At 43.1% G+C, this 26,578-nt stretch overlaps 1 protein-coding gene across 4 annotated transcripts; it reads left to right on the forward strand.

Moving 5' to 3' along the window:
* Positions 1–1,474: 1,474 nt before the first annotated feature.
* Positions 1,475–26,519, forward strand: LOC138784860 (protegrin-2-like). 4 transcript variants are annotated; one of them, XM_069960559.1, is made up of 6 exons: positions 1,475–1,722; positions 1,837–1,941; positions 2,396–2,467; positions 22,490–22,581; positions 25,899–25,958; positions 26,390–26,519. In XM_069960559.1, the coding sequence occupies exons 1-5, from the start codon at positions 1,537–1,539 to the stop codon at positions 25,903–25,905; spliced, it is 462 nt and encodes a 153-aa protein (XP_069816660.1). In that variant the 5' UTR covers positions 1,475–1,536; the 3' UTR covers positions 25,906–25,958; positions 26,390–26,519. The 4 variants fall into 4 exon arrangements, with proteins under 4 accessions (XP_069816660.1, XP_069816658.1, XP_069816657.1 ...); XM_069960557.1 differs by lacking the exons at positions 25,899–25,958; positions 26,390–26,519 and having other exon boundaries at positions 1,476–1,722; positions 22,490–22,986; XM_069960556.1 differs by lacking the exons at positions 22,490–22,581; positions 25,899–25,958; positions 26,390–26,519 and adding an exon at positions 3,935–4,148 and having other exon boundaries at positions 1,490–1,722.
* Positions 26,520–26,578: the final 59 nt, after the last annotated feature.

Consider the following 26,578-nt stretch of genomic DNA (forward strand, 5'->3'; position numbering starts at 1 on the left):
TTACAAATACAATCATAAAAGTTGTTATGACAAAAAATGTTTACAAAGTTATGTATGCTTTCTATTTAATAAAGAGGCTGCTGTGGCCAGTATTTTCCAATGTCACTCAGCGTGGTGTCCGTTATTGGGGGGAAAAAGGGAATTGTTATGGTGGGAGGGTAATGTGGGGTATTAGGTTTTGTTCCCTCTCCCCGTAATCTGCCTTACCCAGGTCATGCTCGTAGAAATTCTTTTATTTAACAACATATGGACATAGTGGGGGCAGACGGCAGACAGGTACAGGTAATGGGCTTGTGTTGGGCGGATGCGCTTAAACGGACACCTTGAAGCGTGTCTACACAAAACATGCAAATCCTGAAGCAAATGCATGACTCTGGGTATAGCTGAGTTCCTTCAGGCTACCCCCCCAACTAACTCTCCCCCTTTTAACCATTCCTCCAACGCCCCACCGGCCCCCTTATACCTTTATTTCACAAACTATGACTGACACCAGTTTAACGTTGGAATAGAATGACCACAACAGCCTTTTATTAAAGTGCTTCAACACAGAACAATAAATAACACGTCAAAAAGTATTATCAAAATATTATCAAAAATTATCATCAAAATACTTTAATTCAACCAGTAAAACCAGGGAGGTCTGGCAGGGCGCCCTTAGGGCAGTACCAACACCGAACTAATATTTTCCCCTAGCCGCACCGCGCCGACTCAAGAGCTGACAATATGTCATATGGTACTGCCAATTCACCACACCATTCCTAGGGACCTATCCTGAAGGGAACAACACATAACTCAACACTCAGCACTTTCCATCACCCCATAAAATTGTAAGAGGGGAAGCCATCCCTGTGATGGGTCCCCCATTTTTCAGGTCCATTTAAAGTGCCCTGCAAGACCTCCCTATGCAGGCAAAAAAAGAACAAAAAGACCCACACCCAACCCACCTTCACAAACTCAGTGTTGCTACATAGGGCGGGCGAGCGGGCTGAAGCTGGTCTGGCGGGCAACTGAAGATCCACGTGCTCCTCTTCCTGTTATGGACTTCGGCTCCTCCCCTGGTAAGTGACCTGAACCAATCCCCTGTCCCCCTTCAAACTTCCTCCCGAACTTTATTTAACCCCTTCCTTTCCTCTTGCTCCTACTTTCTCTACCACCTAATTCACCTTCCCCTTTGCCCACAGTCCCAGATTAACCCAGTCATGCTGGGCCTCCAATTCGCTCCTCGTCATTCCTGATTTTTGTAAAAATCCATTTGCCCATCGCTATGTTGAATCATGAGATGAACGTGAGCGGACAGAGAGGTCCCCCCCCCCCCTCCCCCGGAGCATTATAGTCAGCCGCCCCCTCTGAGCTTAAAGTGGATGATAACAGAGAACAATGCATTGTGCTTATCCTATTATGTGTCTCCTTCAGCTCCTGACGTCATTGTCTTCCCTTTTCTGCAGAAATTTGGAGCTAGAAATGTCGCCATCACCCAAGTATATAAAGACGTAGCCGGACAATAAAAGAGAGAACTGAATAGAGAACTGAGATTCCATGATGACGGGCTGGAGGCTGTCTCTGCTGCTTTTAGCTGCTGTCACATTGCATGGTCGTCTCTCCGCAGAGACTGATGTCCTGGAGGAGAAATCTACAAGAGACATTGTCCACCTCTATAACCAGAGGGAGGGGGTCACATACTTATACAGAGCCCTGGACCAGCTCTCCGCTGCTAAATTAGGGGTAAGTTAGAAACATAGGGAATTACCCACAATGCATTTAATTAAAAAGTTTCCTATTCGGTATAAATGTCACATTCATCCTATCGGGGAAATCATTGTATTTTACTATTTACAGACAGAAGAGAGTTCCCCGAAGAAGACGATTGTCATTAAAGAGACGACGTGCCTGAAAAGTGACAACAGTCCTGATGTGACCCAGTGCGACTTTAAGTCTGATGGGGTGAGTACTGAGCATAGTGCATGAGGTGGGGGTCATAGTGATGGACATCTACAGTATGTGTCTGGTGCACGGATAAGAGACAAGTCTAAGGAGTGCAAGGAGAGAAAAACAGTTCTGGCACTCACCGTGTACTAGATAGCAGGCTGTTTCTTTATTTCATACTGATGCAGCAGCCGGGAGGGGAAGGGTGCGTGGCGTGTCTCTAATGGCGTCGGCCGTTTCTGGTCACTGGGGCCTGTCGTCTAGCTCTCGGCTCTCGGCTTATGTTGATGCTTTGGATTCATCTTTCTTGTGTTCTTCGATCTCTGCATTGTTGGATATTATAATTAGGCCGGGGTAAGACATTGATCATATGTTCCCGTCTTCTGCTACATACATGGATCAGTTGTGCGATCAGTCTGATACATTTGGATTCTGGTGATTGGCTCCTCATTCCTCTTCTTGTGATTTGCAGGATGTGAAGATTTGCGCTGTGGATCTGGCGGATGAGGACCCTGAGGACATAGTGTGCACCAGCCTGACCCAGGTAACACCGCCATAAAGTGACACCACTCTACTGCTGTGATGTGGTTCCCCTCAGGTGGAGAAGTATACAGTGTAACAGCTTATCACCACTCTGAGGCTCCGCCCCTATAGCCGCCATGCTTTACAATGCTCCTATTGTCACAATCCGAAACCCTATATGGTTGATCTGCTCAATCTTTTCTCTCTTCATTCCTAATAATCCTGTGACTCCTGTTCTGGAATGTTCTGGCTCCAGGCCCTGTTTCTACCATCTTTTAACCATTTAGATTTAATCTTCCCCATTTCTCTTCTTCCCACATCTGTTTTGTCTTTTTTTGTCTTCTTGATAGCATAGATGATGGTTTGTGTATCAGTGTTGAGTCGGCCACATCTAGACACCTCTACAAAAATCTGCATCATATTTACAGTACAGAGTTTCCTTCCCATGTAACAGATTTTAGGCTGCGCCCCCTGGTGGTGGCTCACAGTATGTTTGCTGCAGATCAGAAAACCACTTCCTGCAATCCCCATTGGAAAAATCTACTGTGTGAATGTTTTTTGTTTTTTTTTAATTTGTAACACTGTTCCCTGAAATTACTATAGGAAAACCCACAGTAATAGTTTGTATTCAGACGTTTCAGTCATGATGCAGGTTTCCTGTAGTTTCCTTACCTGCTGTCTCTGAATAGTTGCAGAAAAAATTGTAACATGACTGAAATGTGTGAATATGCGCTAGATTCATGGAACATTAATTACCTCTGGGGTCAGTCTGAGGCTCCTTAGCTGGATGTTTTTATTTGTCCCAGGCTCCTCCTTGTTCCTCCTCCTCATGGCTTCTCCTCATAACTCCTCCTCGTGGCTCTTCCTTGTGGCTTCTCCTCATGACTCCTTCTTATGGCTCCTCCTCATAACTCCTTCTCATGGTTTCTCCTCATACCTGCTCCTTGTAGCTCCTCCTCTTAACTCCTCCTCTTGGCTCCTCCTCATAACTCCTCTTTGTGGCTCCTCCTTATAATTCCTCCTTGTGGTGCCTCCTGAACTCCTCCTCATAACTCCTACTCGTGGCTCCTCCTTGTAGCTCCTCCTCATAACATGTCCTCATAGCTCCTCCTCATAACTCCTCCTTGTGGCTCCTCCTTATAACTCCTCCTTATTACTCCTCCTCATGGCTCCTCCTCATAACTCCTCCTTGTAGCTCCTCCCTGTGGCTCCTCCTCATTACTCCTTGTGGCTCCTCCTTATTACTCCTCCTCATGGCTCCTCCTCATAACTCCTCCTTGTAGCTCCTCCCTGTGGCTCCTCCTCATTACTCCTTGTGGCTCCTGCTTATTACTCCTCCTTATGGCTCCTCCTCATAACTCCTCCTTGTAGCTCCTCCTTGTGGCTCCTCCTCATGGCCCCCGAATTCCAAGCACTTGCTGATTTTCTCCCTATTGATCCACTTTGGATTCTCCACAGACAGAACATTTTTTATTTTCTTTCTTTTCAGGGCGTACGGGTCAGGAGGGACAGCGACAAAAAGAATAACAAGAAAAAGAAAAGGAAGTGTGTGCCAGCAGGAGGGCACAGCGTTGCAGGGTTCTTCCCAATATGTGAATTTACATCACAGACATAGCAGAGTCCACAGTGTATACCTCTACAGGACACACAGACCATGGCTATACACTGAACCTGCTAATAATTATAATAGTGTTCCTGTCAAATTTGTGTATAGTGTCATCTGTGTGAGGATGATAAGTGATGATGATGAGTGATGATGAGAAGAAGTTGGATGCAGCCCCCGGTAGTCCTGGAAAACATGGACACAGCTATAATTAAGGAAGATGATGGCAGCTTTTGATGATGATTATAATGATGATTGATAAAAATAGATGGTGATGATGATTTACAATGATAGATAATGATAGAAGGTGATGATTTATGATGATTATTATTGATGATGCTGTATGAGGAGATGATTTTATTGGTTACACCAAGAATGATAATTTTTGATAATAATTGATAAATATAATGATGACAGTTGATAATGAATGATCATACTGGTGATGATGATGATGGTTGATGACATGTGGGATTAGAGGGACACTAGGGAAGTGTGCTGTGACAGTCAGTGTGATCAGTTGGTCAGTGAGTATGAGGCCGCCTGATCTCACTGCTCAGCACTATACACCCACAATAGGGGAACTACGAGCCGGGATCTGCTGCTCCCACTACACACACATAGGGGCAGATTTCTTACATGAACTGTCCCACAGTTTTAAGTTCTAGATCTTTTTGCAAAGCTTTTGACAAATGGGTGTGGTCCTGCCTAAAGGGCTTGGCTTAACATAGAACTCCCTGGGTCAGAATTGTGATTAAACAGTTGTACTAAATGTGGACCATTGTTGTTTGGATACCAGCATACGGTAGGTTATAAACAACAACACTGCATGAGCCCACAACTTGTTTCTTTATCATTACAGCATCATCAGGGGTACAAAACATTCACAACAGTTGCTGTCTCAGCATTGACCAACTCTTTAGAGCCTTTGCAGGTGTCATCAGGCTGCTCCTTGGTGCCTCTCAATGGCATAACCAAGGAAAGTTTAAAATTTATATAGATAGAGCTGAGCTGCCCTCTAATGATAATAAGATGGCTCTGCTGACTCCTCCCTCTAATGATAATGAGATGGCTCTGCTGACTCCTCCCTCTATTGATAATGAGATGGCTCTGCTGACTCCTCCCTCTAATGATAATGAGATGACTCTGCTGACCCCTCTCCCTCTTAACAATACACTCCAAACACAATATAACCTAATATGTAAAATGGAAAAAACACCAGGAAACCTTCTTTCCTCTAGATTAGTATGGACAAAAAGCAAAATTTTAAGCAAAAGAAACATTTTCATGCACCCTTTTAAATCACATTGCCTATGACAACCACAGGTGGCATAGGCAAGGGGAAAATCAAACTGCACCCATTGCTAACTGTCATTGTGTGTATGTGATGTGGTCAGACATGTATGGTGTCCCACCACAGGTGCTTCTACTTTGTACACCCCTCGCAAAAGCCTGGTACTTCAAAAGTAAAGTGGTGGTGAAGTATTGTATAAGTTTTGCCACTAGATGTCACTATGTCTATTTATGTATATATGTTGCACAGCTGTAGTCACCTAAGGGTTACTGTATTGGGTTTTGGGTCCCTTTACACCAATGAGAGATGCTGTTCTTTCTCTACCTATCCCTGTCCTTTTCTCTTCTATGCACTCTCTTCTCTTAAACTCACAGAGGTTGTTGCATACACTCTGTAGGAAGTAGTCACATGGGGAGAGGAGGTGAAGCTTAGTTCTTCTCTGATTCTCTGAGGAGTATCACATACAGATCAGGCATCCCTGCTAAGCTTAGCAAGGAGCTTGGCTGTGCCAGGTTCCCTGGCCGAGACAGACCAGCTTTAGTGTACAGACAGGTATGGAGAACAGAGACTTTCTTTCTTAAAGCAACTCTTCTACTCACAATGCAGTGCTAAACAATAAAGGGAGGACAAGTCAGAGGACACCCCAACCCACGCCGTGAACATCTCTTCACAGTGCAGGACAGTATCCTACACAGAGGAACTGATCCGGATAGAGCAAAGCAGCCAAAGGCCTGCGTATCCTGTCTCGCAGCGCAGGTGACACCGGATAATTTTGGACACCAACCAAGACCGGGGCTTGTGTCACCATTGTAGAACAGGTAACTCGACACTACGGGGCAGAAGGTGGTTTGTAGCGACAAGTTCGAAACACGGGCACAAGTATTCTTCTTCTCTCAAGTATTCACTTCTCAAGTATTCTTTTTCTAAAGTTCCGGCAGAGCATAGTACTACATTGGGTTGGGACTCTCAAGACAAACTGTTCTCCACTTCTCTGAACGCTCTACCTTTCTCAGCAAGGGGTGGTGCAAAGTTAGGGCACAGATACTCCCGTTTGGCACGAGCTACAAGTTTAAAAGTTGTTTTTTAGGACAATAACTGCATCACCTGCCAAACGGACCTCAGGAAAGATCTTGGATTAAAAGCAGCTATCCGAAGGTACAAGTGGTTTGGGGGATCAGATTGTGGGTACAGAGTCGCTTTAAAGTTCAGGACCCTGAATGAGGTGAGCCCTCCAAAAATGGAGTTAGACTAGTTAGAATTGAGAACTTCCAAAAATTGATTTTAATGCCCTTGAGGTGAGCCTTCCAAAAATTTAGTTTGATGCCGTTGAGGTGAGCCCAAGAAACATTCATTTTTAGGCCCTTGAGCTGAGCCCAGCCAACATTTTTAGGCCCCCGAGCTGAGCCCCAAAAATAGTAATTTTTAGGCCCTTGAGCAGAGCCCAGCAAACATTGATTTTTAGGCCCTTGAGCTGGACCAAAAAACATTATTTTTAGGCCTTTGAGCAGAGCCCAACAAACATTAATTTTTTCGACCCTTATTGTGAGCCCAACCAAAATTATTTTTTAGGCCCTTGAGCTGCACCCAACAAAGATTATTTTTTAGGCCCCTGAGCTGAGCCCAACAAAGATTCAAAGATTATTTTTAGGCCCTTGAGCTGAGCCCAATAAAGATGATTTTTTTTGGCCCTTGAGCTGGGCCCAACAAATACTATTTTTAGGCCCTTGAGCTAATCCCAACAAACATTATTTTAAGGCCCCTGTGCTGGACCCAACAAAACATTATTTTTTAGGTCGTTGGTGAGCCCAACAAAGATTAGTTTTTAGGCCCTTGAGCTGAGTCCAACAAATATTATTTTATAGGCACTTGAGCTGAGCCCAACAAAGATTATTTTTTAGGCTGATGAGCTGAGCCCAACAAACGTTATTTCTTTAGGCTCTTTAGCTGAGCCCAAACATACATAAATTTTTAGGCCCTTGAGCAGAGCCCAACAAACATTAATTTTTAGGACGATGAGCTGAGCCCAACAAGCATTAATTTTTAGGCCCTTAAGATGACCCCAAAAAACCATTATTTTTTAGGCCCTTGAGGTGAGCCCTCGAAAAATCCTTTGGATGGCCCTTTAGGTGAGCCCCCGGAAAAAATTATATGCATGGCCCTTGAGATGAGACCTCTAGAAAATGTGTGTGAGTCTGTTGTTGTCCCACCTTTAACCTCTTAAGGACATAGGACGTACCGGTACGTCCTATGTCCTCACTTGCACTTCAAAGCGGGGCCGCGCGGCGGCCCGCTTTGATGTGCCGCGATCCCGGGTGCCGCGAGTAGCCCGGGACCGCTGCTATTAGCGGGCAGGGTCTGATCACCGTGCCCGCTAATTAGCTAATCGGAGGCAGCTGTCAAAGTTGACAGCTGCCTCCGATTACCGGAGGCAACGTTTCCCTGGTGTCTAGTGGGGGAGATCGCTCCTCCGGGACCTTGTCCCGGAGGAGCGATCTCCGTTACTGATGCCGGCCGGGGACGCCTCCAAGATGGCGCCGTCCTCGGCTCGGCACTCGTTCGTTTTCGGCTGCAGCAGCCGAAAGCAAACGAGTGCCGATCTCATGGATCTCTGCAGCATATCTATGCTGCAGAGATCTCAATGAGAGATCCAAGTGTATATACTAGAAGTCCCCCAGGGGGGCTTCTAGTATATGTGTAAAAAAAAAAAAAAAAGTGTTGTTAATAGTAAAAAGCCCCCTCCCCTAATAAAAGTCTGAATCACCCCCCTTTTCCCAGGTTTTAAATAAAAGTAAACAAATAAATAAATAAATAAACATGTTTGCTATCGCCGCGTGCGTAATCGCCCGAACTATTAATTAATCACATTCCTGATCTCGTACGGTAAACGGCGTCAGCGCAAAAAAATCCCAAAGTGCAAAATTGCGCATTTTTGGTCGCATCAAATCCAGAAAAAATTTAATAAAAAGCGATCAAAAAGACGTATATGGGCAATCAAGGTACCGATAGAAAGATCACATCATGGCGCAAAAAATGACACCTCGCACAGCCCCATAGACCAAAGGATAAAAGCGCTATAAGCCTGGGAATGGAGCGATTTTAAGGAACGTATATTGGTTAACAACGGTTTGAATTTTTTACAGGCCATCAGATACAATATAAGTTATACATGTTATATATCGTTTTAATCGTAACAACTTGAGGAACATGCATAACAAGTCAGTTTTACCCCAGGGCGAATGGCGTAAAAACACATTTCCCCCAAATAAAAGAAATGCATTTTTTTTTTCAATTTCACCACACTTTGAATTTTTTTCTGGTTTCGCAGTGTACTTTATGCAAAAATTCAGCCTGTAATTGCAAAGTACAATTAGTGAAGCAAAAAATAAGGGGTCATGTGGGTTTCTAGGTGGAAAAATGCAAGTGCTATGACCTTTTAAACACAAGGAGGAAAAACCGAAAACGTAAAAACGAAAATGGGCCATGTCCTTAACCTCTTAAGGACATAGGACGTAACGGTACGTCCTATGTCCTCACCTGCACTTCAAAGCGGGGCCGCGCGGCGGCCCCGCTTTGATGTGCCGCGATCCCGGGTGCCGCGAGTAGCCCGGGACCGCTGCTATTAGCGGGCACGGTCGGATCGCCGTGCCCGCTAATTAGCTAATCGGAGGCAGCTGTCAAAGTTGACAGCTGCCTCCGATTACCGGAGGCAACGTTTCCCTGGTGTCTAGTGGGGGAGATCGCTCCTCCGGGACCTTGTCCCGGAGGAGCGATCTCCGTTACTGATGCCGGCCGGGGATGCGTCCAAGATGGCGCCGTCCTCGGCTCGGCACTCGTTCGTTTTCGGCTGCAGCAGCCGAAAGCAAACGAGTGCCGATCTCATGGATCTCTGCAGCATATCTATGCTGCAGAGATCTCAATGAGAGATCCAAGTGTATATACTAGAAGTCCCCCAGGGGGGCTTCTAGTATATGTGTAAAAAAAAAAAATAAAGTGTTGTTTATAGTAAAAAGCCCCCTCCCCTAATAAAAGTCTGAATCACCCCCCTTTTCCCAGGTTTTAAATAAAAGTAAACAAATAAATAAATAAATAAACATGTTTGGTATCGCCGCGTGCGTAATCGCCCGAACTATTAATTAATCACATTCCTGATCTCGTACGGTAAACGGCGTCAGCGCAAAAAAATCCCAAAGTGCAAAATTGCGCATTTTTGGTCGCATCAAATCCAGAAAAAATGTAATAAAAAGCGATCAAAAAGACGTATATGGGCAATCAAGGTACCGATAGAAAGATCACATCATGGCGCAAAAACTGACACCTCGCACAGCCCCATAGACCAAAGGATAAAAGCGCTATAAGCCTGGGAATGGAGCGATTTTAAGGAACGTATATTGGTTAACAACGGTTTGAATTTTTTACAGGCCATCAGATACAATAAAAGTTATACATGTTATATATCGTTTTAATCGTAACAACTTGAGGAACATGCATAACAAGTCAGTTTTACCCCAGGGCGAATGGCGTAAAAACACATTTCCCCCAAATAAAAGAAATGCGTTTTTTTTTTCAATTTCACCACACTTTGAATTTTTTTCTGGTTTCGCAGTGTACTTTATGCAAAAATTCAGCCTGTAATTGCAAAGTACAATTAGTGACGCAAAAAATAAGGGCTCATGTGGGTTTCTAGGTGGAAAAATGCAAGTGCTATGACCTTTTATGCACAAGGAGGAAAAACCGAAAATGTAAAAACGAAAATGGGCCATGTCCTTAAAGGGTTAAAGGGTTAAAGCGTAACTGTCATATTTTTTTTTATTGCAGAAATCAGTAGTATAAGCGATTTTAAGAAACTCTGTAATAGGTTTTATCAGCCAAAAAAGCCTCCTTCTGTACTCAAGAAACAATCTCCCAGCCTCCCCCCCTGACTTCTAATCTGTGCATTATCAGGCAAACACATCTTCATTACAGAGAAGCCAGTGAAGACGGGTTCTGCTCTCCCCATTCTATCCTTATGGAGGGGGGAGGGGCCGAGGGAGATGAGGGAGCAGAGGGGACATGAAGGTCAGCTGGTTGTAGACTGTCTGGGCACCTAAAACGCTAGATTCAGGTTTCAGAAAGGTCAGTGCTTATCTATGAACTTACTGAGAGAAGATTGCAGGGTGTTGTGCTTTGCAAGACTGCTCCGTGCTCAGTCACTCCTAACAGGCCCTCCCCTCTCCATAGCCACATAATGGACACAGAAATCCTGCTTCTTCTGAAGGGAGGGGGGAGGCTGATAGATTGCTTTTTTAGTCCAGAAGGAAACTCTTTTGGTTTATAAAACCTATTACAGAGTTTCTTAAAATCGCTTGTACTGTTGATATTTAATGTTTTTAAAAAAAAATGACCCTGAAATGACAGTTATGCTTTAAACAATTTTTAATATGGCCCTTTTATACGGTGGTTGAGGAGGAGGAGGAAAGGAGCTTCAACAGACATGGCACTTAATGTATTGCTGCTTGTATTGCTGTTTGGAGAAGCAAACTTTGGGTGAATCCAATGGCTGTTCATTTTAATAATACTGAGCCGGTCAGCACTGTCAGTTGACAGGTGGCTATCCTTATCAGTGATAATGCCCCCCGGCTGTGCTGAATAGCTTCCATGGCTTAAACGGAAAGTTCCAGCCATGTGTCCAGTTTGGAGACCCAATAAGTGTAGGGCGCAGAAGGATTGGGGAGCACAAGGTTAAGGTTGGCCAGGTACTCCAGCAACAACTGCCGATACTTTTCCCTCCTGCTCACAATAGGCCCCACAGTGGTGGAAGTTTCCCGAAGGGGTGCCATGAAAGTGTCACACACCTTGGAGAGTGTTCCCCTGATGGTTGTGGACCTGCTAGATGTTCCTAAACTCTGGGCAGAACTCTGCTCTCTGCTGCCAGCAATGTTAGGTGGGAAGATTTCCATCATTATCTGCAGCAGAGAATCTATAGCTCTTCTCCTTTACTGGAATAAAAGAGACCTTATATGGACAACACATTTGTATCGGGAAAAGCAGCCCAACATGAAGTCAGCCATTTGTGCCAGACTGTGAATCGGCATCACTTTGCTGCCCCCACCTGAAGGATCACTCTCCATTAGGGATGAGCAAACCGAACCAGGTTCGTTACGAACTTTGTAAAAAGTTCGTAACGAATCTGGTTAAAATAACAATAACAAATAAAATCAAAGACATTCAAGACATCTTGAGAAAGTGATGCAAACACCTCTGGAATGCATCTGGGAAAGCAGGGAAACAGTATTACAGGAATCGGCATTACCGGGTTAGCAATCCTCTGCAATAATGCTGACTCCTCTAATGGTTAATATATTTATTTAATAAAACACATTTTCGTTGTAATAAAGTCACTTTAGTTGTTCAATAATTTAATTAAAACGAATCCATCATTGCGCAATTAAATATACTGTTAAAATAAATATGTATATACATAAATGTATATTTATAAATATTTATTTATTTACAGTATATTTAATTGCAAAAGTATAGATTTGACTTAATTAAATTATTGAACAATAAAAGTAACTTTATTACAACGAAAATGTGTTTTATTAATTAAATATTAACTATTACAGGAAGCTCTATTAAAGCCGTTAATTCATATTCCTGGTAATAGAGCTTTCTGTAGTAATTGATACTTTACTTTATTTAAAACATCAAATGTTTCTTCTAATTATGCTATTACAATAGCATTATTAGAAGAAACATTTTGATTCATATGTGCGCTCAGCTGAGCGCACATATAATGAGCCGGTCCGCAGCACAGTGACTTCATTGTGCCGCGGGCGGCGAAGAGAGAGGATGGAAGATGGAAGATAGAAGAGAAAATATCAAGATATCGGAGAGTGAGTATAAAGCTCTCCCCACCCCCTGCCCTGCACTGCACCCATCCCAGGAAGGGGGGTCACTTAACCCCTTTCTTGCTGGTATGGGTGCAGTCTGACATCAGTCTGGCCCCCAAAGGGTTAAGGGGGAATGCAATATATCCTCCCTTAACCCCTTGGGGGCCAGACTGCAAGCAGCGATCTGTAAAGATGCTGCATACTGTAAGGTGCACAACACTGCTCACAATGATGGGTGTTGTGCTCCTGTTTGTGATTTTTGTGTGTTTCTCCCTTTTTGTTTTTCAGATATCGGTATCCTGTGGATTACGTCGGATTCGGTGGACTATGTCGATGACCAGCGGTTGTTTGGATTTTTTTTTTTAAATAAAATGGTCAATGAGGGGTGTGGGGGTGTTTTTATTTAAATAAAAAATTTTTTTACTTGTGTCTTGTCTTTATTTCTTTACTTTATAGACTTAGTAGTGGAAGCTGTCTAATAGACGGAATCCATTACTAAGTTGGGGTTTAGTGTTAGCCGGTATAAAATGGATAAAACTAACCCCCCCATTATTACCCCAGTACCCAATGCCACCAGGGGTACTGGGAAGAGCCGGGTGCCAGTGGTCCCGGAGCGTCAAAATTGGCGCTCTTGGACCGGGCAGCAGCAGGCTGGTAATATTTAGGCTGGGGAGGGCCTAAACCAATGGCTCTTCCCACCCTGGTGTTACCAGGCTGCTGTTGCTTGGTTTTTAACCCGGCTGGTTATGAAAATAGGGGGAAACCCTACACGTTTTTTCTTTTTTTTAAAAAATAAATAAATAATTAAAAAAAAACGCATAGACAAAACGGACAGACAAAACACAATATAGAATAGTGGAACAAGCCGAGTCAAACCACACAGGCAACGCAGTACGAAGTCAGTAACATAAGGGATATTCAAAAGTCAGGCGGAGGTCAGAACACGAGTAAGTCAGGCAGAAGGAATTAGGACGGGGTTCGCAGGAATAGGACAGGGGGAGCTGGGATGAGAATGAACTAATAGCCAGTGACTTACTATTATACTGGATCAGGAGCCCGGACCAAAGGCTGATTGGTCCGGCCTCCTGAATTCAAACACAATTCAGCTGCAGCACTGCAGGCTGAGTGGCAGAGCGATCTGTCACTCAGCCTGCATTGAAGCTTCCCAGCTGAGTGCCGGCCGGCAGTCACGTGACCACGGCATCCCTGGTTGTCAGGGACGCCGTTGGGTCTCCGTGACGTCACTCGGCTCCTGCGGGCGGAGCGGCGGCACGCTCCTGAGCCGGCCGCCGGAGCCGAGCTTGAGACAGACGTCGCTGGAGCCCGGGAAGGTAAGTTCCTGACAAGGGTATTATAGAAGGTGATAGGAGATCTGAAAGCATCCGGAATCCAGTCAGTGACACTTCAGTGACATCAGAACTTTAATGTCTATATGCAATGGAAACAGGTAGAAACGACAGAAGACTGCATTAGAGGGTCCTATATAGGGATGTTAGTATAGGACGGAAACCATATTGATTGGTTACAGCAGTGGTCGAGAGCTTTTCAGAGTAAAGTACAGTCCTTCCAAGAACTCTTACGAGAGAAGATGATTTCACACTAGGGTTAGGCAACAGACGAGAGGGGAAGTGCTTGCACACCAGTTTTAGTCACGATTTGCCTCTGAAATTTTGTCAGGTTCCCCTTTAGATAGATCAGCTTTTTTGCTTAGGAGATTTTATGTTGTATAAAGATTCCAATGGCTTCTTCACCTGTGTAGTAGGAGCTTAGAGTTATCATTTCAGTATTATTAGAGTAACACACTGGTGGTCCTAAAAAAGTATATTTCCAGACATAAGAAAAGGTGACATGTATGATCAGGCTATAAACCAGGTTGCTCTCTCCTGTGAGTTCTGGAGTGCACAGTGTACTATTCCAAGATGGCTGTCACAGTATTGGCTGAAGGCCTGAAGCTGTATTTGAGTCCATGTGTAGGTGTGTAACGAGGAGTGGGGGGAATAGGGCGCTGACTGTGGAGTTGAGGTATCCTGAAACTTACTGGTCGGAAGAGCTGGTGCAGAGATCAGGACCTGCCGCTGCTACCAGGAGAGCCTTCTGTTCATGTGGGTCCAACAGGCTAAAGGCTAGTCTCAAAACCCCCCAGATTTTAGTCACTTCAGCAGGAGAAGCTCTTATCTGCTTATTAGGTAGATAATACCCCCCCCCCCCCCCCCCCCCCCCATTTGGTAGATGACCCCAGAAGGTAGATAGTTACATAGTTACATAGGTAATAGGGTTGAAAAAAGACACATGTCCATCAAGTTCAACCAAGGAAGAGATAGATACAGGGAAGGGGTGATAGGTTCTATACATATGCATTTATATTATTTTGCTCTAAGAACTTGTCTAGCCCTGTTTTGAAGCCCTCTACTGTTGTTGCTGTGACCAGATCCTGTGGTAGACTGTTCCACAGATTCACAGTTCTCATGGTAAAGAAGACTTGTCGCCTCCGGAGATTGAACCTTTTTTTCTCCAGGCGGAGGCAGTGCCCCCTTGTCCTTTGAGGAGGTTTTACCTGGAACATCTTTTCCCCATATCTCTTGTAGGGGCCATTTATATATTTAAATAAGTTAATCATATCTCCCCTTAAACGTCTCTTCTCCAGACTAAACAAATGTAATTCTTTTAATCTCTCCTGATAACTAAGATGCTCCATTCCCCTTATTAGTTTAGTTGCCCGTCTTTGTACCCTCTCCAGATCTAGAACGTCCTTTTTATGAATCGGGTTCCAAAACTGGACGGCATACTCCAGATGGGGCCGCACCAAAGCTTTATAGAGCGGTAATATTATATCCCTGTCCCGAGAGTCCATGCCTGTTATATACATGACAATATCCTACTGGCCTTAGAAGCAGCTGACTGACAATGTGTGCTGTTCTGTAGTCTATTATCTACAAGTACACCCAGATCCTTCTCCATCAGTGACTCTCCCAGAGTAACTCCCCCCAGGACATATGATGCATGCGGGTTATTAGTACCCAGGTGCATAACTTTACATTTATCCACATTGAACCTCATTTGCCAAGTGGACGCCCAAACACTCAGAGTGTCTAAGTCATCCTGTAACATCTGCACATCCTCCATAGACTGTACTGTACTACAAAGCTTGGTGTCATCTGCAAAGATAGAAACATTGCTGTTAATTCCATTCTCAATATCATTAATAAACAAGTTAAACAGGAGGGGGTCCAGTACTGACCCTTGGGGTACACCACTTATTACCAGGGACCATTTGGAGTAGGAATCATTGAGCATCACTCTCTGGGTACGATTATTAAGCCATTGTTTTCAATCCAGTTACACATTAAACTTTCCAGACCGATAGACTTTAACTTATCCATCAGACGTCCATGAGGAACTGTTTAAACACTTTAGCAAAATCCAGGTACACGATATCCACAGCTGCGCTCCCATCCAGGCTTCTACTTACCTCTTCATAGAAACATATTAGGTTGGTTTGACAGCTTCTGTCCTTAGTAAAACCATGCTGGTTATCACTTATAATACTATTAGCCACTACATATTCCTGGATGTAGTCCCTTATAAGCCCCTCAAATAGTTTCCCCACAATGGACGTTAAGCTTACGGGTCTATAGTTACCTGGGGAAGTTCGAGAGCCCTTTTTGAAGATCGGCATTACATTTGCCTTACGCCAGTCCCTCCGCACAATACCAGTCAGCAAAGAATCACTGAATATTTCATACAAGGGTAGAGAAATTACAGAACTGAGTTCCCTAAGAACTCTGGGGTGTAATCCATCAGGCCCTGGAGCTTTGGTTACATTGAGTTTATTTAATTTATCTTGGACCATATCTATAGTAAACCAGTTCAGTACATTACATGTGTTAGCAGCATTGGCCCCACCCACCTCAGTACAGGCCCCACCCACCACAGCTCCATACTCTTTTGTATATACAGAACTGAAGAACCCATTAAGTAACTCAGCTTTCTCCTGATCCCCAGTTATTAATTCCCCGTCGCCATTATTTAGGGGTCCTACATGCTCTGACCTTGTTTTTTTTTGCATTAATATATTTGAAGATTTTTGGGGGGTTTCTTTTGCTATGGCTACCTGCCTTTCATTGTGAATTTTTGCTGCTTTTATTACATTTTTACAGGTTTTGTTGACTTCTTTGTAATGTTTAAATGCTACAGCTGACCCCTCTGATTTGTATTTTTTGAATGCCCCTTTTTTCTTATTTATAGCCCTTCTAACCTGGTTGTAAGCCATGTGGGATTTGATTTTAACCGTTTATATTTGTTACCCATAGGAATATATTTGGCAGTACAGTTATTTAATGTGGATTTGAAGATTTGCCATTTATTAGCTGTATCAGTATGCGACAGCAGCCGCTCCCAGTCTCTGCCCTGAAATTCAGCCCTTAACCCTGGAAAATTGGCCCTTTTAAAATTAAAAGTTTTTCTACACTTTCTACACGTTAAGCTAAAAGTCACTATATTGTGGTCACTATTCCCCAGGTGTTCATGGACAGTGACATCCCCAACCAGCTCAGCGTTGTTAGAAATAACCAGATCCAACAAGGCATCACTTCTAGTTGGCTCCTCCACAAACTGGCCCAGAAAATTATCCTGCAGGAGGTTAAGAAATTCCCTCCCCTTTGTGGTTTTAGCTGAACCGTGACCCCAATCTATATCTGGGTAGTTGAGGTCCCCCATTATCACTACTGTCCCCTCCCGGGCAGCCCGCTCTATTTGTCTATTCAACTGGCCATCTACCTGCTCAGTAATGTTGGGGGGTCTATAGATTACACCAAGAATAATTTTTTCACTCTTTACCTCCCTCTGTAGTTCTACCCATAATGCTTCCACATCATCACAGTCATCGCCCACTATTGCATCTTTTACACTCACTTTAACCCCTTAACGACCGCGGGCGTATATTTACGCCCTGCGGTTGGTAAGGAAGTTCAGAGCGGGCCCGCGCTCTGAACCGCGGCGGTCCCGGGTGCCGCTTGTAGCCCGGGACCGCAGGTATTAGCGGGCACGGTCCGATCGCCGTGTCCGCTAATACAGTAATCGAATGCAGCTGTCAAAGTTGACAGCTGTATCCGATTACCGTTTGCAGCGTCATCCCTGGTGTCTAGTAGGGAGATCGTTCCTCCGGGACGTTGTCCCAGAGGAGCGATCTCCGTTTCTGAAGCCGGCTGGGGACCGCTCCAAGATGGCGCCGTCCCCGACTCGGCACTCGTTTACTTCCGGCTGCAGCAGCCGGAAGTAAACGAGTGCCTATCTCATGGATCTCTGCAGCATATCTATGCTGCAGAGATCTCTATGAGAGATCAGTGCACTTATACTAGAAGTCCCCTAGGAAGGCTTCTAGTATAAGTGTAAAAGTAAAAAAAAAATGTCATTATTAGTAAAAAGCCCCCTCCCCTAATAAAAGTCTGAATCACCCCCCTTTTCCCAGGTTATCAATAAAAGTAAATAAATAAACAAACAAACATGTTTGGTATCGCCGCGTGCGTAATCGCCTGAACTATTAATTAATCACATTCCTGATCTCGTATGGTAAACTGCGTAAGCGCTAAAAAATCCCAAAGTGCAAAATTGCGCATTTTTGGTCGCATCAAATCCAGAAAAATGTTAATAAAAAGCGATCAAAAAGTCGTATATGCGCAATCAAGGTACCAATAGAAAGAACATGTCATGGCGCAAAAAATGACTCCTCACACAGCCCCATAGACCTGGGAATGGAGCAATTTTAAGGAACGTATATTTGTAAACAATGGTTTTAATTTTTTACAGGTCATCAGATACAAGAAAAGTTATACATGTTACATATCGTTTTAATCGTAACGACTTGTGGAACATATATAACAAGTCAGTTTTACCCCAGGGCGAACAGTGTAAAAACACATATCCACTAAAAACACAAAATGTGTTTTTTTTTTCAATTTCACCAAACATTGAATTTTTTCCTGCTTTTGCAGTGTACTTTATGCAAAAATTCAGCCTGTCATTGCAAAGTACAATTAGTGGCGCAAAAAATAAGGGCTTATGTGGGTTTCTTGGTGAAAAAATGCAACTGCTATGGCCTTTTATGCACAAGGAGGAAAAAACAAAATCGCAAAAATCAAAATTGCCCCGGTCCTTAAAGGGTTAATATCATTTCTGACATACAGACATACTCCTCCTCCCCCCCTTCTGCCCACTCGGTCCCCCCTTGGTTCCCCCTCCCCTTCTGCCCACTCGGTTCCCCTCAATAAAGAAATTATAAGTCAAGAAACAAAGAGAAAGACAATCACACTCACCAACCTTGATGCTCATAGAATTTCTTTTATTTAACAACGCATAGAAATAGTCAGGGCAGACGGCAGTCAGGTGCGGGTAATGGGCTTGTGTTGGGCAGATGCACTTAAACGGACACCATGACTCTGGGCATAGCTGAGTTCCTTCAGGCTACCCCCCAACTAACTCTCCCCCCTTTTAACCATTCCTCCAACGCCCCCTTATACCTTTATTTCACAAACTTTGACCGACACCAGTTTGAGGCATATCTGTACAAAACATGCAAATCCTGAAGCAAATGCAGATTTTTGTAAAACTCAAATCAATCAATTTGCCCGTCGCTATGATGAATCATGAGACTAACATGACCTGTAAGAGAAGTCTCCCCTTCCCTCCCCAGAGCATTATAGTCAGCCGCCCCCTCTGAGTCTAAACTGGATGATAACAGAGAATAATGCATTGTGTGCATCCTATCATCTGTCTCCTTCAGCTCCTGACGTCATTGTCTTCCCTTTTCTGCAGAAATTTGGAGCTAGAAATGTCACCATCATCCAAGTATAAAAAGAAGTAGCCGAACAACAGAAGAGAGAACTGAATAGAGAACTGATAAACGATGATGGGCTGGAGGCTGTCTCTGCTGCTTCTCGCTGCTGTCACATTACACGGTCGTCTCTCCGCAGAGCCTGTTGTCCTGCAGGAGAAATCTACAAGAGACATCGTCCACCTCTATAACCAGAGGGAGGGGGTCACATACTTATACAGAGCCCTGGACCAGCTCTCCGCTGCTAAATTAGGGGTAAGTCAACAACATAGGGAATTACCCACAATGCATTTAATTAAAAAGTTTCCTATTCAATATAAATGTCACATTCATCCTATCGGGGAAATCACTGTATTTTATTATTTACAGACGGAAGAGAGTTTCCCGAAGAAGACGATTGTCATTAAAGAGACGACGTGCCTGAAAAGGGACAACAGTCCTGATGTGACCCAGTGCGACTTTAAGTCTGATGGGGTGAGTACTGAGCATAGTGCATGAGGTGGGGGTCATAGTGATGGACATCTATGTGTCTCCAATACATCATTACTCCAGTAGGGCCAGGGAGACAAGTCCTGCAAGTCTCTGTAGCACTCAATGCCAAGAAGCAGCTGCACAGTTATTGAGCCGGGAGAAAGGTTCAATAATAACTGGAAATTATACTCAATTCCTAATGAATGTAAAAAAAAGGCCACAAAGAAAACAATAAAATATTAATAATTAGATATAAAAAATAGGAAAAGACGGCACTCTGAAATATGTAATAAAGTGCTTTGGTTTATTCACCCAACATGCATGTTGGGTGAATAAACCAAACCACTTTATTCACATATTTTGCAGTGCCGGCTCTTCCTGTTTACTGCATCACCGTTGGGACTTGGGTCTGGGGCCGTAAGGCTGAGCACTCTACCTAAGCCATTGGGCCACTCAGTGCCGTTTTGCGACTTTATTTACTTTGATAATTATATAGTGTTTTTACTTAAGAATTAATCTGAATCAGTCATTCTAACATGACATCATCACAAGGTATAAGAGATAAAAAGAATCCTTATACCGAGCAATCAAAGTATATAACTAGATAATACCACTCATATGTACAATATAACTACTATAATACTGCTCCTACTGTATATACAAGAATATAACTACTATAATACTGCTCATATATGCAAGAATATTACTACTGTAATACAACTCATATATATAAGAATATAACTACTATAATACTGCTCCTATATACAGGAATATAACTTGCGGGGTTGGCGGTCGCTGACCGACACGGTGTGGAGTTAGCGTAGGGACCCGTGTGGACCAGAGGACCTGCGCGGTGGTACACGGGGCAATATGGCTTGATCAATTCATATACAGACACTCTGGTGTTGATTTTTAATATAGGCCTAGCGGCATTAGTATCAGCCATAGATGGGATGTGCAGCCGTTCCACTCTCTCCAGTTCGTAACTACTATAATACTGCCTCCTATATACAAGAATATAACTACTATAATACTGCTCCTATATACAGGAATATAATTACTATAATACTGCTCCTATATAAAAAAATATAACTACTATAATACTGCCCCCTATATACAGGAATATAACTACTATAATACTGCTCCTATATACAAGAATATAACTACTATAATATTATTATTATTATATTAGCGTAGGGACCCGTGTGGACCAGAGGACCTGCGCGGTGGTACACGGGGCAATATAGCTTGATCAATTCATATACAGACACTCTGGTGTTCATTTTTAATATGGGCCTAGCGGCATTAGTGTCAGCCATGGATGGGATGTGCAGCCGTTCCATTCTCTCCGGTTCGTGTAACTACTATAATACTGCCCCTATATACAAGAATATAACTGCTATAATACTGCCCCCTATATACAAGAATATAACTACTATAATACTGTCCCCTATATACAAGAATATAACTACTATAATACTGCTCCTATATACAAGAATATAACTACTATAATACTGCTCCTATATACAAGAATATAACTACTATAATACTGCTCCTATATACAAGAATATAACTACTATAATACTGCTCCTATATACAAGAATATAACTACTATAATACTGCTCCTATATACAGGAATATAACTACTATAATACTGCTCCTATATACAAGAATATAACTACTATAATACTGCTCCTATATACAAAAATATAACTACTATAATACTGCTCCTATATACAAGAATATAATACTGTCCCCTTTTTTAGTCTAGTTGATTTCACTGTTTATCTTAACTCCCCTTATGAGTCTTGGAGGAGGGATGAAACATGTTGGGAGAAAAACAGAAAAACATCATTAGAAAAACATGACCACTTTCTTCTAAAAACAGCACGGTTCTTGTCTCCAGTTTGGGTGCAGGTTTTGTTACTTTACTATAGACAGTGGTTTTTTGGTTTGATCGGCTCCTATTTCCTCAGGGTTCCACCAGACTCTATACTCTTGTGTTATATGTTGATGCTTTGGATTCATCTTTCTTGTGTTCTTCGATCTCTGGATTGTTGGATATTATCATTAGGCCGGGGTGACATATTGATCATATGACCCCCTCTTCTGTTACATACACGGATCAGTTGAGCGATCAGTCTGATACAGTTGGATTCTGAGATGATGGATGATCGGATCCTCATTCTTTTCCTTGTGTTTTGCAGGATGTGAAGATTTGCGCTGTGGATCTGGCGGATGAGGACCCTGAGGACATAGTGTGCACCAGCCTGACCAAGGTAACACTGCCATAAAGTGACACCAGTCTACTGCTGTGATGTGGTTCCCCTCAGTTGGAGAAATATACAGTGTATCAGCTTATCACCACTCAGAGGCTCCTCCCCTATAGCCGCCATGCTTTACACTGCTCCTATTGTCACAATCCAAATCCCTATATAATTTTTCTGCTCAATCTTTTCTCTCTTTGTTCCTTACAATACTGTGACTCCTGTTCTGGACTGTTCTGGCTCCTGGCCCTGTATTCACCATTTTTAACCATTTAGATTTCCTCTCCCCCATTTCTCTTCTTCCCACATCTGTTTTGTCTTTTTTTTTGTCTTCCTGAAAGCATAGATGATGGTTTGTTACAGTGTATCAGTTTGGAGCTGATCCACATCCTGATAATCCCTGATTATGACTCCTCCTTAAAAATCCTCCTTGTGGCTCCTCCTCATAACTCCTCCTCATGGCTTCTCCTCATAATATCTCCTCATAGCTCCTTCTTGTGGCTCCTCCCTAAAACTCCTCCTCATGGCTCCTTATTATAATTCCTCCTTGTGGCTCCTCCTCATTACTCCTTGTGGCTCCTCCTCCTCATAACTCCTCCTTGTAGCTCCTCATTGTGGCTCCTTCTCATGGCCCCCGGACTTGCTGATTTTCTCCATATTGATCCTCTATGGATTCTCCACAGACAGAACAGTGTTTATTTTCTTTCTTTTCAGGGCATGCGGGTCAGGAGGGACAGCGACAAAAAGATTCAGAAGAAGAAGAATAAAAAGAATTGTGTGCCAGCAGGAGGGCTCAGCGTTGCAGGGTACTCCCCATTCTGTTAATTTATATCCCAGACATGGCAGATCCCACAGTGTATACCTCTACAGGACCTACAGACCATGGCTATATAAAGAACCTGCTAATAATAATAATAGTGTTCAGATCAAATGTCACTTGTGTATAGTGTCATCTGTGTGAGGATGATGAGTGGTGATGATGATGAGAAGAAGTTGGATGCAGTACCAGGGAGTCCTGGAAAACATGGACTAAGCTATAATTAAGGAAGATGATGGCAGCTTTTGATGAAGATTATAATGATGACTGATAAAAAATGATGGTGATGATTTATGATAATAGAAGGTGATTATTATATTTATTGATGATGCTGTATGAGGAGATGATTGTAATGATTACACCAAGAATGATAATTATTGATTATATAATTGATAAAAAATTAATGATGATGGTTGATAATAAATGAAAACTATAGTGATGATGATGATGGTTAATGATTGATAATGAATGATAATTCATAGTGGTAATGACGATGATTGATGACATGTGAGATTAGAAGGACACTAGGGGGCAGTGTGCTGTGACAGTCAGTGTGATCTGAGTATGATGCTGCCTGTTTTCAATGCTCAGCACTATACACATACTGTATGTCCCACTACAGGGGAACTACAAGCCTGGATCTGCTGCTCCCACTACACACACATAGTGGCAGTGTTAGGACTTGGTCGCTCAGACAGACAAGATGGCGGACACAGACAGTGGACCCTAAGCTGAACCCCGCCCATTGTCCCTGCCTACTTGCCTCAATCCGTCCTAGGTGACACAAGCAACTGGGCGGCAACACTGGCTAGGTGGAACACAAAACATGACAAACAAACACAATAAAGAAGAGTCGACAGTCCGGGTCACAACAATCGGGCAGCGCAGTACGAAAACACAATCCAATAAGCAAGGTCAAAGTCAGGCAATATGGTCGGGGCAGGCAGCTAGCAGGAATGGTCAGGATACAGAGCAGAAGGGTCAGAATAAACACAGAGGGAAAGGGAGAAGCAGGCAGAGGCAAGCTCAATAACCGGCACCAGAATGAGACTCAGCTAAATACTTATAGGGAACCAGGAGACAGTCCCAGCCCCTATTGGACAAGGCTCCTAGTTCCAAACAGAATCACCTGTGGACAGAACTGGCAGCGGTGTAACTCATAGCCAGAGCACACAGCAGACGGGTGGGGCTGAACATCCTGATAGAAACAGGCCAGTGTTCAGACAGGGTTCAGGTTACTGCACAAGACATACAGTACAAAAACACTATCAGCACCATCTCAGTCGCACAGCACGAGCTGAGGGGCGCACAGACTTCATCACAGGCACATTCATGACAGGCAGATTTACTATTGTAAATTCATCAGAATTCTGCCACAATTTGCACCAAAAAATTTTACATGAACTGCCCCTCAATGTTAAGTTCTAGACCCTTTTGCAAAGCTTTTGACAAATGGGTGTGGCCCTGACAAAAGGGGCGTGGCTTAACATAGAATTCTGAGTCAGGATTGTGATGCAATATTCTGATACAGCTCATAACAACTAATAACCGTTCTAGACTAAACAGTCTATGAATGTGACAGATTTATCAAGCAGCTTCTGCCAGTGTTATAAATGTGACACTTCTTAGACTGTATATTCTACATTTACACCATCCAAGAATTAAACAGTTTTACTAAATGTGGACCATTGCTTTTTGGATGCAAACACGCGGCAGGTTAAAAACAACAACACTGCATAAACCAACATGTTTCTTCATCATTACAGCATCATCAGGGGTACGAAACATTCACAACAGTTGCTGTTTCAGCATTAACCAACTCTTTATAGCCTTTGCAGGTGTCATTAGGCTGCTCCCTGGTGCCTCTCTATAATACTGCTCCTATATACAAAAATATAACTACTATAATACTGCTCCTATATACAAGAATATAACTGCCATAATACTGCCCCCTATATACAGGAATATAACTACTATAATACTGCCCCTATATACAAGAATATAACTACTATAATACTGCTCCTATATACAAGAATATAACCACTGTAATACTGCTCCCTATATACAAGAATATAACTACTATAATACTGCTTCTATATACAAGAATATAACTACTATAATACTACCCCCTATACACAAGAATATAACTACTATAATACTACCCCCTATATACAAGAATATAACTACTATAATACTGCTCCTATATACAAGAATATAACTACTATAATACTGCCCCCTATATACAAGAATATAACTACTATAATACTGCCCCCTATATACAAGAATATAACTACTATAATACTGCTCCTATATACAAGAATATAACTACTATAATACTACCCCCTATACACAAGAATATAACTACTATAATACTACCCCCTATATACAAGAATATAACTACTATAATACTGCTCCTATATACAAGAATATAACTACTATAATACTGCCCCCTATATACAAGAATATAACTACTATAATACTGCCCCCTATATACAAGAATATAACTACTATAATACTGCTCCTATATACAAGAATATAACTACTATAATACTGCTCCTGTATACAAGAATATACCTACTATAATACTGCTCCTATATACAAGAATATAATTTCTATAATACTGTCCCTATATACAGGAATATAACTACTATAATACTGTCCCTATATACAGGAATATAACTACTATAATACTGCCCCCTATATACAAGAATATAACTACTATAATACTGCCCCCTATATACAAGAATATAACTACTATAATACTGCTCCTATATACAAGAATATAACTACTATAAGGGTGCCTTCAAACCTACCGACTCGCAGCGTTAATAACGCTGCGAGTCGGCTAGGTCCTGGCAGATCACTGTCATTACATACACGCAGCGGTCTGAACGACTGCTGCATGTATGTAAATCTGCCGGCCGCTTAACCCCTTCTGATGCCGGCCGCCTCCCGCTCCGCTCTGTATACATACCTCCTTGCTCCACGGGGTCCCAGCGTCCTGCTCTCGCACCCGGCCAATCGGTGTGTTGCCCTGCCGCAGGGACCCCGTGGAGCGAGGGCAGGTAATGTATACAGAGCGCAGCGGAAGGCGGCCGGCATCAGAAGGGGTTAAGCGGCCGGCAGATTTACATACACACAGCGGTCGTTCAGGCCGCTGCGTGTATGTAATGACAGTGATCTGCCAGGACCCAGCCGACTTGCAGCGTTATTAACGCTGCGAGTCGGTAGGTGTGAAGGCACCCTAATACTGCCCCCATGTATAATAATATACTGTAACTCCTATTCTGTATCTGTGTTTTGCAGGTTGTGAAGATCTGTGATCTGGGGGCTCCGGAGGATATAATGTGCTCCAGTATTGGCCAGGTAACATTTCTTTAGTAACACTCATACACAGCTGTAGTTTCTTCATGAGGAGGAGTATACGGTATATCAGCTATTGTAGCTGCTGTCAGGCTCCTCCCCATATCGCCCCCATGCTTTACAACTGCTCATGGGTCACAAAACCTGAACCTTCTAGGCCGTCTTCTGTTTGGAATGTTCTGAGACGTGTTTCAAGATTTCTCTGCTTCTCTTCTTCGCTGATTGTGGGTTTCTTACCCCACTCTTCTTTTTCTGCTCCATGTTTATCATTTCATTATTTTTCCTACAGCTGAGGGTTTGTTAAAATGTATCAGTGTAGACACAATAGCAGCAGACATCTCTATATACTTCTGACAGCTGAGGGTTTGTTACAATGTATCAGTGCTGGTGACATGAGACACGTGACTAAACATTTCCTATTTCTCGTCCCTCAGAAGGTCCTTGTCAGGAGTCCCAGGAGTAAGCCATGTGAGAAGAGACCCTGCAGGAAGGTTTGCTTCAGTGGCAGCTGTTCTTTCGTTCACAGCGTTCCACAATACGAACCTGCAAATAACAATAAATAGCTCTGGTTTAATCCTGCCCAGTGTACAGTGTCATCCCTGCAAGGTCGAAATTTATAAGGC

Source organism: Dendropsophus ebraccatus, chromosome 2 (genome assembly GCF_027789765.1).
Source record: "Dendropsophus ebraccatus isolate aDenEbr1 chromosome 2, aDenEbr1.pat, whole genome shotgun sequence".
In the NCBI taxonomy this organism is placed as follows: Eukaryota; Metazoa; Chordata; class Amphibia; order Anura; family Hylidae; genus Dendropsophus; species Dendropsophus ebraccatus.